We start from the raw sequence: 14,865 nt of genomic DNA on the forward strand, positions 1-14,865 counted from the left end.
GGAGAAGGTAGCAACACCACTGCAGAGGGTGGCTTGGGCCCCCTGCCCAGCACACCAGCGAGCAGAGGGTGGCTTGGGCCCCCTGCCCAGCACAAGGGGAAGGAGCAAGACGCTACCAGACAAGTAACACAATGGAGATAACTGTGGCATATGTGTTTGTAACAAACGGACCATCATAACATACATTTCTATGGGATCACATCTAGTGATTATATAAATCCATATAGAGATCGCTGTATAAAAACTTTGTAAAAAATACTTTAAAAAAAGTGTAAAAATGTGCATTCAAAAGCACGGCCGACACGGACAGCTGGGCTGTAAACATTATACTGAGAGTGTGCTTGTGGGGGGCGCCTGCGCCACCGAGCCCCGACAGGCCTGCCCACCAGACGGGGCTGTGTCAAGTGTTTGCGGTTCTTGGGTTTGCGTTTCCCTCTGGAGTTTGTGCCAGGAGCAGCAGCAGCCTCTCTCCAGGCACGGCACCGGCAGGCACCACACGGCTGCCACTCCTTTGCCTGCGGCCCCTGATCCCCATGGGCGTGTGGTCCTCACAGGACATGCTGCGGTGGCGCAGATCCACGAGCTGGCTGAGGGCTGCGATGAGGTATCACAGGGAGGTTGCCCTCACCGGAGCCGCTAGCCCTGCTCCTGGGTTCAGCCTCCGAGTACATGGTTGACAGGTTCCCAATCTTCTCTGTCCCCGTATTTGTTTGGTCCATAGTTCCCAAGGAAGCCCACTGCGTCTTGGCTGCACCAGGCCTGGGTGCACAGTTCTTCATACAGTACATACACTAGAGACCCTGGAAGATCCTGCGCCACCGCCTCCTCCTCCTGGCCCAGTGCCTCCTTCACTTCTTCTCTAGCTGCTCCAGCAGTGGATTGGCTTCACTCTCCGGTGTCTTGATGCTGTCTGTCCGCACAATGCAGGTGGGACGGTGCCGGTTGAGCATCAGGATCAGCTGCTGTCTCTCCTGTTTCAGCTCTTCTATCTGGGCCTTCAGCTCAGCGTTCATGAGCTCTAGACGCTCTGACTCCTAGCAGGACAGAAACACAACTGCATGTGACTACGCCAACAGGGCAAGGAGAAACAATTTGGCCAACTTTGTTCACTGCTGCCCCTCAGCCCCTGCAGCACAGGAGCAGCCTGAAGATCTGCCAAGGCAGCAGGTCCCTCCAGGCAGTCCATCCCCAGCTCCACTGCCTTGCGTTACCTGGTGACACCTCAAGGAAATACCAAGCGACCTCCTGGGACAGGTCTCTGCTGCACCACAGCAAAACCACTGCCTGGCTGCTTTCCACAGTCTGGAAGGGCATTTGGAAACAAACTGACATTTAAATTTCCAGCCCCTTATCAGCAAGGATCTGCCCTTGTGAAATGGGTCCTTGTCCTCCGCTGTGACATATGACCCACCATCCCTTGCAGAAAAGCAGCAAGGTGCTGTGAGAGTTTTTCTGTCCCGGGGTGACTGCTGAGAGGGCATCCGGCCTCTGAACAGGGCCAGGAATTTGCACAAGGGGCCAACCTACTGTCCGCCCTGTCCTGTGTCACACTCCCATGGGTGCTCCTGCTCTAGCACTAAGATAGGGACACCATCAGTCCTCTCTACTCCCAGCACCACAAGCACAGGGATACCCATGAGCTCTGCCTGGCCATGCACATGGTCACCACCTTCACAGCCCTGTGGAAAAGGGGGAACAAGCCTGCATTTTCCTAGACAAGGGCACAGGAGCAAGGGGAGGCAGAAGGGCAGTTCAGGAGGGAGCACTGCCCTCAGCTGGGGCACCTCCCTAAAAAGGTGCACCCACCAAGGTCCCCACTGCACTCTGGGACAGGCCAAGGCACCCACCCGTTGCAGGAACTCTGTCCTTTCCTTCTTCTTGTTACGACATCGTGCTGCTGCTACTTTGTTTTTCTCCCGGCGTCTTTTCCTCCTCTCCTCTTCCTCATCCAGCTGCAATGAGACAAGAGAAGCCCAGGTCAGAGGCAGCAGGTGTGGGGCAGGGCAGGAGGTAGGGGTGAACACCTGGCAGACCCACAAGGGGGGGGGGGGGAGGCCACCGGTGCCAGTGGCCACCGGCAATGTGGTCTAATCCTCACCAGGAACCAGGTGTGGTGCTGCCGTGGCCTCTAACTACACTCTGAGTGGAGGGAGAGCAGTGGGATAGTCACTGGCAAGGGACAGACAACTCTTTGGAGGGCCTCCCCCTCGCTGAGAGAGGGCAGAGACAAGGGGAATAAAGCCCCAACCCACAAAGATGGGCACAGCCTGACCTATAGACACCTGCAGGCACAGGTCTGGTAGAGTCATTCAAAGCATCACACATGCAGCTGAGGGCAAGAGGCGGAGATCCACAACCTGGGCCTGGCTGATCACAGAATCACAGAATGTCAGGGGTTGGAAGGGACCTCAAAAGATCATCTAGTCCAACCCCCTGCCAAAGCAGGATCACCCAGAGTAGGTCAAAACTTGGCAGAGAAGGAGCCCCCACAACCTCCCTGGGCAGCCTGTTCCAACACTCTGTCACCCCCACAGTGAAAAAGCTTTTCCTAATGGTTTTGTGTAACCCCCTATGCTTGTCTCCTCCAAGCTAAAGAGCTTTCTCAGCCTTTCCTCAAAGAGAGATGTTTCATTCCCTTAATCATCTCTGTGGCTCTGTGCTGGACTGTCTCAAGTAGTTCCCTGTCCCTCTTGAGCTGAGGGGCCCAGAACTGGACACAAGATTCCAGATGTGGCCTCACCAGGGCAGAGCAGAGGGAGAGGAGAACCTCTCTCGACCTACTAGCCACCTCCCTTCTAATACCGGATGCCCTTGACCTTCTTGGCCACGAGGGCACATTGCTGGCTCATGCTCATCCTGCTGTCTCCCACTTTCCAGTACTTGGGACTGTCTGCTGAGCTTCAGCACTCACTGAGTCACAGGGCCACCATGGAAGGAGGGGACAGGTCCCACACTCCCTGCAAAGAAGCAAGACATGGCAACAGCTGAGCTGCTTGCCATGACTCAGCTGCTCTGTACTGTCTCACTCAAACCATGTAGGCCAGGCCAATAAGCCCCATGGGTTGGAAACCCATAATCAAAGTCTTTAGGGATATTTATCACGAAGCCTGTGTAAACGGCCTATGGCACGCTTACATCCAAGAACCCAAATCAGCTCCTTCAGGAAAAATCTGAGTGCTGGAAAGCCCTGCATAGTCAGCATCAAGGTTACACTTTGTACATGGCTAGAGAAGAAAAGGTCCCCAGTGCCTTCATCCACATTTGGTCTGGGACTCAAAACTGGAGATGTCAGACTGAACTGCCTTGTTCCTGTCCTATTTGCACCTTTTCTGCAGGCAGCTCCAGTCTGAGAGGGCAGCCCCATTCTTCCCTTCGTACCTCCCCAAGTCAGTGTGGTTGACGGACAGTTCTCCCAGACAAGCCTCTCTCAGCACACACCATCTGAACAGCCGTGTCACTCTAGCGCCTGGGCTAACACTTCGGAAGGAAAGCTGGAGATTCCCAATGGGACACAAAAGCTGCAGGTGCCAATGTCAATGGCAAACGGTGCACACTGCTAACATTCACTGAGTCCAAAGTCCATTAATCAAGACATTTCAGTGTGATGTGTAAGGGCAGGATGAAATGTTGACTAGGCAGAGTTAAGGTGAAAGGGTACCTTAAGTAAGCTTCATGCCCAATATGCAGCGTGTAGCATGCTTTAAAAGACAATGTTCATGTTTTATAGCACCAATAGCTTTCGCATCCTCTCTATCTCACTTCCCAAGCATTATACCAGAGCTGCTATTTTAGCTGGGGCTAAAATATTAAGCAAAGTCAGCACGAGCTATGCACAGACTTCCATAATCCCATGCTGCCACCATTCCTTTGCCAAGACAGTGCCATGGAGCATTGTGCACCACACTTGGGAGAACCAGGATGGGAACTGCACTGATGTGCCAGCTCTCACTACACCCACATAACTCAGGCATGGCAGGTGTCGGCAGAACTGACCAGGAAGGCTCTAACTCATGCTCTGTTGCCTCTTCCTCCCAGCAGGACCAGGACACCCTGCAGCCAAGGCACAAGTATCTCTTACAAAATTTCCACACAGAGTTGAAGTGGACATTACTGTAGCCTCTACTGGCCTCTCCATATTTACCAAGCACTCATCTACTCCTTAGATAGCTTTTTGTCCTTTTAATTCAAGGATTATTAGGAGAGTGCAGAGAGGGTACATGTGCACACAGCTCCAAAGCTCAGGAAACACCCCCCAAACTTTCCTGCAGAGGACACGTTGGGTTGTAACAGGAACTGAAAGAGCAAACAGAGACCACACAAGCCTCCCAGTACCCTGGGAACTGCCCGAGACATTTCCATGCCCTGTTGCTCCAACAAGAACCTTGTACCTGTTCCCTTCAGCTTCCCCTCCACCCCACAGAGGACCCAGCAAAGGGCTGGGATACAGGCACTCAAGGAGGGTGGCTCAGGACAAATAGGAGCTACTTGAACTCTTGGCTATGGTTTTTGACCACAGATCCTGTAACTTCAGGAAAGAAGGTTTCCTCCTCTATGCTTCTGTTTGACTTCAGTTCAGAAAGATGGCACGGCCCTGGTGCTGGGGGTTTTGACTCTGCTCAGAGGCACGAGGGACAGTGATGGTGTACCCCCCCATAGCGTGTTTCAGTAGCCAATCTCCAGAGGAGCCCTGTGCGTAGAAAGTTTAGGGTTGCCTCCTGAATTGCTTCAGTCAGTAGCATCAGGGACCAAGGTGATCATCAGGCCGAGGGACAGGGCTCTGTCCAGGGGAACACCCCTGGTGTGTTTCAATGGCAAAGGAGCCCAGCAGACCCTCTCTCCAGCTGCCCCAAGAGGAGGGCAGGCTACCGAGCGGGGCTGTCCACCCCTCTGTGGGGAAGCCAGTGTGCACTGGGTGGCTTTTGTGCACGCTCCCAGGGACAAGCACCCCCGTGCCAGGAGATGCTTGTCCTTCCCAGCACAGCAGAGAAAGCTGCCTGTGCCCCAGCTAGCGGGGAGCAGCCAGCCCTCCCGGGTGCTGCGCAGAGCATGGCACGCCGGTACCCAGCATCCCCCACCTCCAGCTCCCTGACAGAGGAAAGCAGCTGCAGGCTGCGTTGCAAAATTATGCGTGGGCAGCTTCTTGGCCACTCATGGGAGAAGCAGCTACTGCTTCAGCTCCCCCAGGCTTTTGCTGCAAAGCCTGTGCCAGGGGCAGCTCCATTTGCTGTCCTCAACATATCGGCTTTACAGGCCATGCAGGGGAGGAACTGGCTGCAAGGAAGGCAGCCGTGTGGGGGCCGCCCGTAGGTTTCTCCTTATCTTTGCTTGACATGGTGTCTGCACAACTGGCTCAGAGGACAGCTGGCACTTCCAAGACCTGCTGCAGGGCAGAGCCGCCGTGTCCCTGTTATGCAAAGGCTGGTGAGACCACATGGCCACTGAGCAAAAGCAGCTGTTGCAGGGCCAGCTCAGAGGCGCCTGAGATGCCTGCACAAGCTGACTGGATGCCCCCTTGGTCACAGATCTCCTGCGCACAGTGATCAGATGACTTCCATCACACCAGTTCCTCCCACAGAAGTCCATGGTAAGGGGCTGGGGGGAAGGAAGAGGTACCCTCCATAGAGGTGGGCCTGGATGCTGCTCAGCTTCTGCCGTAGTAGTTGGGTCAAATCAAGTGTCAGCACCATGTAGAAAGTGGACTGCTCCCAGGAGCTGATGTTTTACTCCCTTCAGCTCGCCGCTCATCAGGGGCAGCTTTTTGCATCATCTAACACCTCCTTGCCGATGCCTCCAGAGAATGCATGTCACCCCATCCTCACACAGCATCATCTGAGGTATCCTCATGCAGGAGCAGATAAACAACCCTTCTGAATAGTGTATCAGACCAACCAACATACAAGACAATCACACACAGAAAAACATTGTGCAAGGCTCTCCCAAGTCTCTGCAGCCTGGTTCTTACATGCCAGCCTGCAGTACCAAGCTGGAGCCACCCACCTTCTGCATCCCAGGAGCCCCAAAGTGAAGCCAGGGCTCTTCCCGCAAGCAGTAGGGCAGGGTCAGCCCCAGCCAGCAGCGCCTGCAGCACAAACTGAGTCACAGCTGGCTCTCAGCACCGCTCGCCCACCCGCCTCATTCCCCTGGGAATGTCAACGCCAGCAGCACCACGGGTTTGCTGGCACTGGGGACAGGATAAAAGCATCATGCAAGCCCTCTGATGGGCTGTGCAGCTTCTCCCAGCCTATGCCACAGGGACAGAAATTCAAGCACAGAGACAGCTGGTGGAGCAGCTGCCAACATACATGTGCATCACCAAAAAGGCAGCATCACAGGCCTATAAAACATGTTGCTGGCCATTTTGGCAGGAAACCCAAGCCCAGGCAGAAGAACCCAGGAAGGTGCAGGCAACAGCCCTGCAGAGCCATCTGCAGCCCACGGCCTCCAAGGCTCACCTCACTTTTCACAGGCTGGGGTCTCTTCCCAAGCTTCACCTCCAGGAAGTGGAGTGGCGAAATCATGGCCCCGATGTTGCGGATGTCGGCGTACTTCAGCTCCTCGGCAGTCAGGGCTGTGCCAGGCAGTCCTGTCAAGGGGCCGAGCCCAGGCAGCGCGCCGGCCGTCAGAGACGGGTCGGGGATCTGCCCTGGCATCATAGCAGGGGGAACAGCTTCGTAGGCTGGAGGGAGAGTGAGACATAGCCTGTTACAACTCAGCCGCAGGGCCTCACAACATGGCACAAGCCAGATTTATTCTACAGTCCTACTACCTACCAGGGACAGCAGCTGCTCTTCCCCAGGGATGGAAAAGGCAAGGACTAAACAGAACCTGGGTGACAGAAACCAAAGAATACGGACCCTGCTAGGAAGGATACACTACTGGTGTGTAGATCAGGATGAGAAGCACCAGAAGAACATGAGCTGGCTGCAACGATAGCAATGTGGTCCCATAGACTACTGGTTTTGGCCCATTTTTTTCTGAAGTGCAAAGATCAAGGTTTGCTCTTAACCGAATTTTGATTAATGTACAGGTTATTAGGACAAGAAGAAAATGGCACAGAGAGGACCACAAATGCCTTAGCCTGGATTTCTTCTGGGCAGGCTCAGCCCACTGGTCAGCGCTGGGACACGGCACACAGGGACCAGATATAAAACTGCACGAGAAAAACCTGCTACTGAACAAACATCTCCCAGCACAGACATGAGGAAGTGAAGGCTGGAGGGGAAGGGGAATGGAACAAGGTGCAAAAGACTTCCTCTATTGGGAAATAAAACTAAATTGCAGTGCAAATCAGAATAGGACAGGGACAAACTTTGGCAAGTCACTTATAGTCAAAAGAAAGAGAATTACCAGGAAACATGAAGAACAAGCAGCTAAGAGATAAAGAAGTAAGATTATACCTAAAACATAGAGCTGGAGCTGTTATATCAGCCAAAAAGGAAAGGGACCAGGTGACCGTTGGCTACAGCACAAGCATATCCCTGCTTGTGTAACTGGCCTGGGACACTCAGAATGACCCAGTCACAACATGCAGAGTCAACTTCTGTCCACACAGCAATCATTTCCCCTTTCCCTCAACGCAACCTCACATCCCAGTGCTCACGCACTGCTCTCCTTGCTCTGCCCAGCCAGATCAGTCCCAGCACACTTTGGGAACTTCTAGGCATCCACCTCATCCTGCCCCTGCACCTGGAGGCATCCACGCAGAAGGGAGAGGGACCAGTCACGTCAACAGAGAGCAATAGGCTAATGAAGCGGACCCAGAATCTCACTGAGCAGCATCCTACAACCACTAGAGCCAGTCACAAGGCAGGATTCAACGAGTAGTTGGGCAAACTCATGGAAAAGGGTCCATGAAAGACCATCAGTCACATCAGTCTGGACAAACTCCTGGAAGCTCTGGCAGCACCAACTGCCAGAGCGAGGAGGTGCATGAAGCAAGAGATACCGTGCACTTGCCCCGCTCTTTCCAAAGCATCCACTCTCAGCTGCTGAGAGACCAGGTAACAGGCGATGCAGATGCTTGGTCCAGGCAGTACAGCCATGCTAAGCTGAGGCACATGTGCATAGTCAAGCCTGTTGCCACAGTTGCCATCCTGGGGTGATGAATCAGTGTCAGCACCAGGCTGAAAATTTCAGTAAAGCTACATGTGAGATAGGACTGCTGGATCATGGAGTCACAGAACAGCTGAGGTGGGGACGGACCTCTGGATACCGCCTGGTCCAACCCCCTGCTCAGGCAGGGTGAGTGATGAGTAGCAGGCTGAACAGGGTTAATGATGACAAGCAGAGAAGTTAAGCATTTCTTGGCACAGGCACATTTCTTTACCCAGGAGATTATTTGGTATATTTGTTAATGTGAAGGAACAGGAGATGAGCAGCAGAAGGGAAAGAAAGCCAATCATACAGGTTAGTCAAGGGTAGAGAGGCTAATGCAAACTCCACAGCTCCCAGCACAGGTGCCATGCAAGCTGTACTGGCATGACAGACAAGAGGATTTGCATCAGAGAGCGCCTAGAAGCTCCAATATGCTGTAAGATATCATACGCTCTAATCTGCCTCCAAAGCGGTCCAGGTGTCAGCATGAGATGTCCCCAGCAGAATCTGCTCAGCAGACAGCAGCAGTGACCAACGGGACTGAGCACAGAAGGGAAATGCAGCAATGACTATGACTGTAAAGAGGCAGCAAACAGGAATCAAGCCCTCTGCTCTGGTCATCCTTCAGTAGGAGAGACCAGAGAGGGGAGAGCAGGCTCATGCTCAGTGCTGGTATGCAGGGGGAGGGAGCTGGGCCCGGGGGAGGTGATCTGCACAAGGACATTAAAGCCTGAAAAGGAGCAGATGGGAAGAATAGCAGAGATTAGTTAACTCCCTAAGCAAAGTGATACTACCTAACGAAATTGAATCCTGCCCATTTGGTGACAGGAACGACAAAATACTCTGCAATCCTTGACCTCAGAAAAGACAACATGTCAACTCATTGAGACTGCAAGGACCTGAACTGATCCAAAATATTAATTCTCCCAGAGCAATCTCTCAGCTGTAATTCCACATCTGCAGCAGTTGCCTTGTATGGTGTCAGGAGATGTCCACTTGCAGCAGAGCTCTGAAGCTGCATGCTGCCTCCCTTCCCTTCCTTTCAGGCCTACACAAGCCTAAAATGCTTCACTCCTCCAGAAACCAGGCACCATTCTACACTAGGCTGCAGTCCACACAGAAAAATGCAAGGAGTTATTTGGGGACTGTGCCTAAACCTCGACCATCTTCCTCAGAGACTGTCCCCCTCCAGCAGAAAAGTGCTGGGTCAGTGAGGTGGCATGGCAAAGGGGAGGTGACTCCAGAGGTTCTTCCCGGGACATACCACCACAGGACTCAAGTGCACGGAGTTAAATTCAGTCTACCATTTTAGGACAGCTGCACACATGGCAGAGCTAGCCATTTTCCAGCCACTGCCCCTAAGACAACATGCTGTGGCACTGGGCAAGAAACCTGCCAACAACAAAACATCCTGGGCCAGCTGCTGGGCACCCCCTCACCACCAATCCCATAGATGTCCATCCCCAGCTTGAACAGTCTGGACTTAAGTAAAAACGAAAAAAAATTAAAACTAATCAAAAATACAGTAGCCAAGCTAGCCATTTTCCAGCCACTGCCCCTAAGACAACATGCTGTGGCACTGGGCAAGAAACCTGCCAACAACAAAACATCCTGGGCCAGCTGCTGGGCACCCCCTCACCACCAATCCCATAGATGTCCATCCCCAGCTTGAACAGTCTGGACTTAAGTAAAAACGAAAAAAAATTAAAACTAATCAAAAATACAGTAGCCAAAGTATACAAACACCCTCTTGAAGTCTGCCTCCTGCAAATACTATGTGTGAGCTGCTATGGCACAAGCAGGCCACAGGCTCCAGGCTGGAAACTGACTTGAGCCCAGCACTGGATGCCTAAATCCATGCAGGACTTGGGAAACATGGTTTTGCTGTCTTCCATCACGACCTACAGCTGACAGTACCTAGGCACTGGGCTGGACAGTCCACGTCCTCAGCTAGAGCAAATTCAGGGTCACTGCAACTTAGGAAATAAGGAAGGAGGTGAAATTTATTCTCTGAACTGTGGGTTTATCTGGTCATCAAGCACCTGCACTTCTAAGCTTAGGGCAGCTCCTCAGGTACAACTGATGAGAGATTTGACAACACATGGTGTTTTCTCTGTCTCATCTTTTCCCTCTACCTCTTTGATCTGGTAGCTTAATATGCCTTGAAATAGCCCCTGTACCAGTGTGATATCTGACACAGGTCAGAGTGAGGAAGCTGGCCCAGTACCCAACATGCTCTAAAAGCTTACTCTGGATCCAGGGACTGCACTGCCGAAGTCCACATCACACCTGCATCACTGAAACTAAATTAAAGCTGTTCAAACTAAAGCACCAGGAGCCACTTGGAAGAACATGAACTTGCACATTAAGATGAGCTGAGAACTAGGTGGGAAGGGGGAAAAGTGACTTCTACAAGCAAGATCTTGCTCAGAGGTCAGGAAGCTCAGGAGCACATTGAGAACTGTCAAGAGCCAGGCTGAGTTAGCCCTTTGAGAGGAATGTGAAACCATTCCCAGCAGGGCTATAACCATGGAAACAAGAAGAGAATAAGGAGAGATGACATCCCTCTCTGCAGGGCAGGGGTGCGGTGACAGATTATCCTGCCTAGCCCTTGATGCTTCTCAGTCCCAGGCACTTTCAATCCCTGCTGTTCACAGGGACTCTCTTGCTCCACTCCTTTTGCCTCTTCCTCCTGTGAGAGAGGCTTTCATTTCATCCCAAGTTAATGTTAGAGGTAAGAAGTTGTACTTTGATCATGTCAAAAAAGTCAAGGCATGTAATTCTATTTAATACTTTAGTCTTCTTCCCAAGGCCATTAGTCTGGAAGAGATTGACACACCTGCTTATAGTTTCAGCATATTTCTACCATGTTTGCATGGTAGGGCAGAAATAACATTCAAATTCAAGGTCCAAGTTTGACCTATAAGTTGCAGTTTTTCAATAGCCACATCTTGCTGGATGAGGTGAATATGGCTGGTGCCTTGCCAATTCCTAATTCCTTTCTAGATATTCCCTTGCAGTGTTTGTTACTTCTAAGGCACACGAACCAACTCACCTGTGTATTTCTCCAGTTTATAACATAGTGCTTTAGCTGGGACTCTTATTAGACTTTTTCCTTTTCAGAACTGATTATTAACACAGTCCTTCTTCCTCAATGCCAGGCAATCTTTCAGTGTCTCCTTACATGAGCTGAGAAGCATTGTGTCTTCAGCACAACCTAGTTTTCTGGTGTCCTATGGCTGAACCACACAATTCCTGCATTGTATCAGCTACGCTTTTCCACATAACGAAGCCAACAGCAAAGCAAAGCAGCGAGGGGAAAGAGAATGTGCCGTCTTACATCTGACACTGAGATCTGTGTGACGGCAGCTGCTTGAGTTTACATTCACCGTAGCTGTGCCTTCTGCACTGATGCTATTCATCATTTCATGACACGACATCAAGATGCTCCAGAGTGAATTAGGAGACAGAGAAGGCTTTCTTAAAACTTCGGTGATAAGCAGCTTATGTCATTCAATGCTCTCTTCAGCAAGTACCCTTGCAGCAAAAATCTGGTCTACATGTGGTTTCATGGGTCAAAATTCAGTTTGTATTTCCTTAGCTTTGCCTCTACACTCCCCTTGTTCTGCTTAAAGTGCTGTAACACAAGACTTGACCTCTTGCCGAAATTATTGCAGCCACTTTCGCATCCTTGCTTTGGCACCATTCTAACTGTGGTCTCGGTCAATCTCAGGTCAAGCTCTGTTATTTATTCAGCAGTCTTATCCCACAAAAGCTGAGAACAGTACAGCTTCTTTTGCTCACCTTTGTTTTGCTGCACCTTTCCCATCACTGACAAGCATTTCTGTACTTTGCTCCTCAATTATACAGCCTGTGACATTGGCTTATTTAACATTTCTTAAAGGCAGTACCCCTTAGTCACAGTTTTTCTCCTATTGCAGGGGTCTGCTACCTTCTGGAACCCACAACCTGGTGTAAAGAAGCTTTAGCAAGTTGTTACTGTCCCACAGAGTTGCTCAGTTTCCTCTGTGACACTGCCCTGTACATCTTCCTACTCTTTCTCCTGCAGTTCTAATCTTCATTTGCTTGTTTATTGCTTTTTGGAGGGTTTGTTTGTCTTCTTCCTATACCATTTTCATTCCTGTTTTTTCTGGGGACTCTTTTGAGGTTTGAGGGGTTTTTTGTTTTGGTGTTGATTTTTTGGGGGGAAGGGGAGGTTGAAGGAGCTGATGTTTGCACAACAGCTACAGCATAAATCCAACGTGTGTAGGCACAATCCATGTAATCCACTGTCCCCCCGGGCTTGTACTCCGGTTGCTAGCCTGTATTTACACTCCTCCTGCCACCTCTTCAGTGCTATTCTTAACCATACACTAAAACTGGCACAAGAATGCCTAACTGTTGAAATCGTATTTCATTGCCATGTGCAGAAATTGCCTTAATTTGTGTCTACTGTTCCCCGAGGACCATCCCATGCATCCTCACTTATCCAGAGGTGCTATTTGCTTCTTTATAAACCCAACACAGTTGATGCTGCGCCAATAGCATCTTCATGCGGAGAAGACCACGGTATCTCAAAACAGGCTCCAACAGTCACACTTCAAATTAAATTGCCATTACTGTCTTATCTCTGCTGTTAGCTTACTTGGCGGGAGCGAGGGCTGTTTGCAACCTTATTTTCAATTTTGCTGTCTACAAATCATGGTTTCTTCCAGCATAAGCCATTTTACATGCTCTGACATCTGCAATGATTGATCCAAATAACCTTTCAGTGCTCAGAGAATCAGTCTAGCACCTCATATTGCCAGCCAGCAGATCCTGACGCTCTGTAAACACCAGCATGTTTGTCTTTTGCTCGTGTTAAGCACTGCACTAAGGCAAAGTCTGTCCTACCAGCCCTTCTCCGTGCTGCCTGCAGAACCAAAGCTGTGCATGTCTGTTGTTCTCTCACTCCAGGCTCAACCTGGGTGCCTGCCATTACTTGTCAGCTGCCATGCATCGGGACACTGCCAAAGTCTGTAAGCCACCACACAAGCAATCTTTGATCTCTTCATCAGTGTGTTAGCACTTAACACACTATCACCATTCCTATGTACTGTCCTGGAGCACCTAAGCCACAGCAATTGGCCTTTAAGCTGCCACTGGCCAACAAGCAATAATTCTGCCATGGAAATCAGTAGTGCTACTTATCCATGAGAAACAAATTCTAGTTCCTTAGATGTTACTATGGCTTTATTGTAATTTTTCCTTTATTTTAGCTCCTGGCTATCACATTCACTCAGTCATAAATTGCATCGTTCTAGTTCCTTCTGTTGGCAGAAGGATGATTTATAGGAAAGTCCTTTCCTGACATGCCTAACTTCTCATGCCCCAAGAATGTAACTTTCTAAATGAAGACAGGGCAGTTGGCTAGCACTCCTTCTCCGAAGCACAGAGCCACTTGCTTTCTTCATTTGGATTCTTCTGGCTGGGAAGACCGCAGGGTGCTGGGGGTCACTGGAGCCTGCAGACCTTCTTCCACTCCAAGGTTCAGCCCCCAGTGAGTGCCAAGTTAAGCATGATGAAATCAAAGGCAAAAAGCCACTACTCCATATTCCCAGCACCACAAGTACTTAGCTGTACAGTTACAGTTTTCTTCTCCATTCTAAAATGCAATACTCTCCCATTCCTCCACAACTGCTCTCTGTTCTAGATGCATGTGATGCATCCAGCTTTGACTAGTACCTTCAGCAGATCACCCCATGTCCTGCCTAGCTGCTTCTGACCTGCATTGTTAAAAGCAGTAAGTGGCAGTGTCAGTGCCAAAGGCCACAATGATCAGTACGCAAGTTATTTGCCAATCACCAGAACACAGCAGCAGCCAAGCCTTTTGGTTGTAACCAGTCTTTTCAGATACCCGTGCAGCAGTGCTGGCAAATGCGGACTTTAACGACAGCCGCTGTGCACTCATTCATTCATTCATCTGCTGAAACTGTTCACGCCAAGGAACCCATCACCTGTAGCACACTGAAGAGCTGCAGTGACACCCACTGGGATAAAAGCATGCCTGCCCCCTCTTTACCAGGGACCTAACTGTTTTATGCCGTCAGGGAGATTCCTCGTTATTTAAAGGCCAGTTTAAGGCATGCTCACAGCATGGCTTACCGAGTGCCCGGAGCTCCAGTGTGCCACCTCAGCACCTCACCACCTCCATGCTCCACTTTCATCCCAAGAGAGAGAGGCAGCTCCTACAAACAGGCCCTGGCTTTGCAGGGCCAAAGAAGCATCTATGCTCTTCCCACAGACACTCTCAGCTGCTGCTCTTGCTGTTCCCTTCCTCCCACCAGCAACCTCACGTGGTGGGAGAAGAGCTGCAGGGTTTGTGAACACCCATACATGTAACACCCCATCGCAAACTCCCAACTTCCACTGAGCGGACTGCAGGGCCACTATATTCAAGAGAGGAAGGAGCTGTGAAGGATGAGAGATGGAAGTCTAAACCCTGTCTGGCTCAGTCCGGCACATCTAGCTTCACAGAGATGGCAGGAGGAACATCCGAGTCATTCAGAGACAAGGCTACAAAAAGCTTTCTGAAAACAGGAATGCAGAGATCCTTGCTGCCTCTCTACTCTCCTCTTCTTCATTAGAGAGGAACACCGCTTCCTACACTACCCACAGAGCAGTCCAAAGCAGACAGGCTCTCCTTGACAAAAGCCTCAACCTCGATGGAAGCGCAGTTTTGCAGTCCTCTGTCCAACTGAGGCTCAACATCAGCCCCCCATATCTGCTCGT

The 14,865-nt window shown here is 50.8% G+C and overlaps 1 protein-coding gene across 1 annotated transcript; it reads right to left on the reverse strand.

Moving 5' to 3' along the window:
• Window positions 1-759: 759 nt before the first annotated feature.
• On the reverse strand, window positions 760-6,653 carry JDP2 (Jun dimerization protein 2). Its single transcript, XM_009876179.1, has 3 exons — window positions 6,453-6,653; window positions 1,848-1,952; window positions 760-1,034 (listed from the first exon to the last, which is right to left on the reverse strand). Exons 1-3 carry the CDS (start codon window positions 6,651-6,653, stop codon window positions 849-851), a joined length of 492 nt encoding a protein of 163 aa, XP_009874481.1. The 3' UTR covers window positions 760-848.
• Between the last annotated feature and the right edge of the window lie 8,212 nt (window positions 6,654-14,865).

Source organism: Apaloderma vittatum, unplaced genomic scaffold (genome assembly GCF_000703405.1).
Source record: "Apaloderma vittatum isolate BGI_N311 unplaced genomic scaffold, ASM70340v1 scaffold37839, whole genome shotgun sequence".
Taxonomy (NCBI): Eukaryota; Metazoa; Chordata; class Aves; order Trogoniformes; family Trogonidae; genus Apaloderma; species Apaloderma vittatum.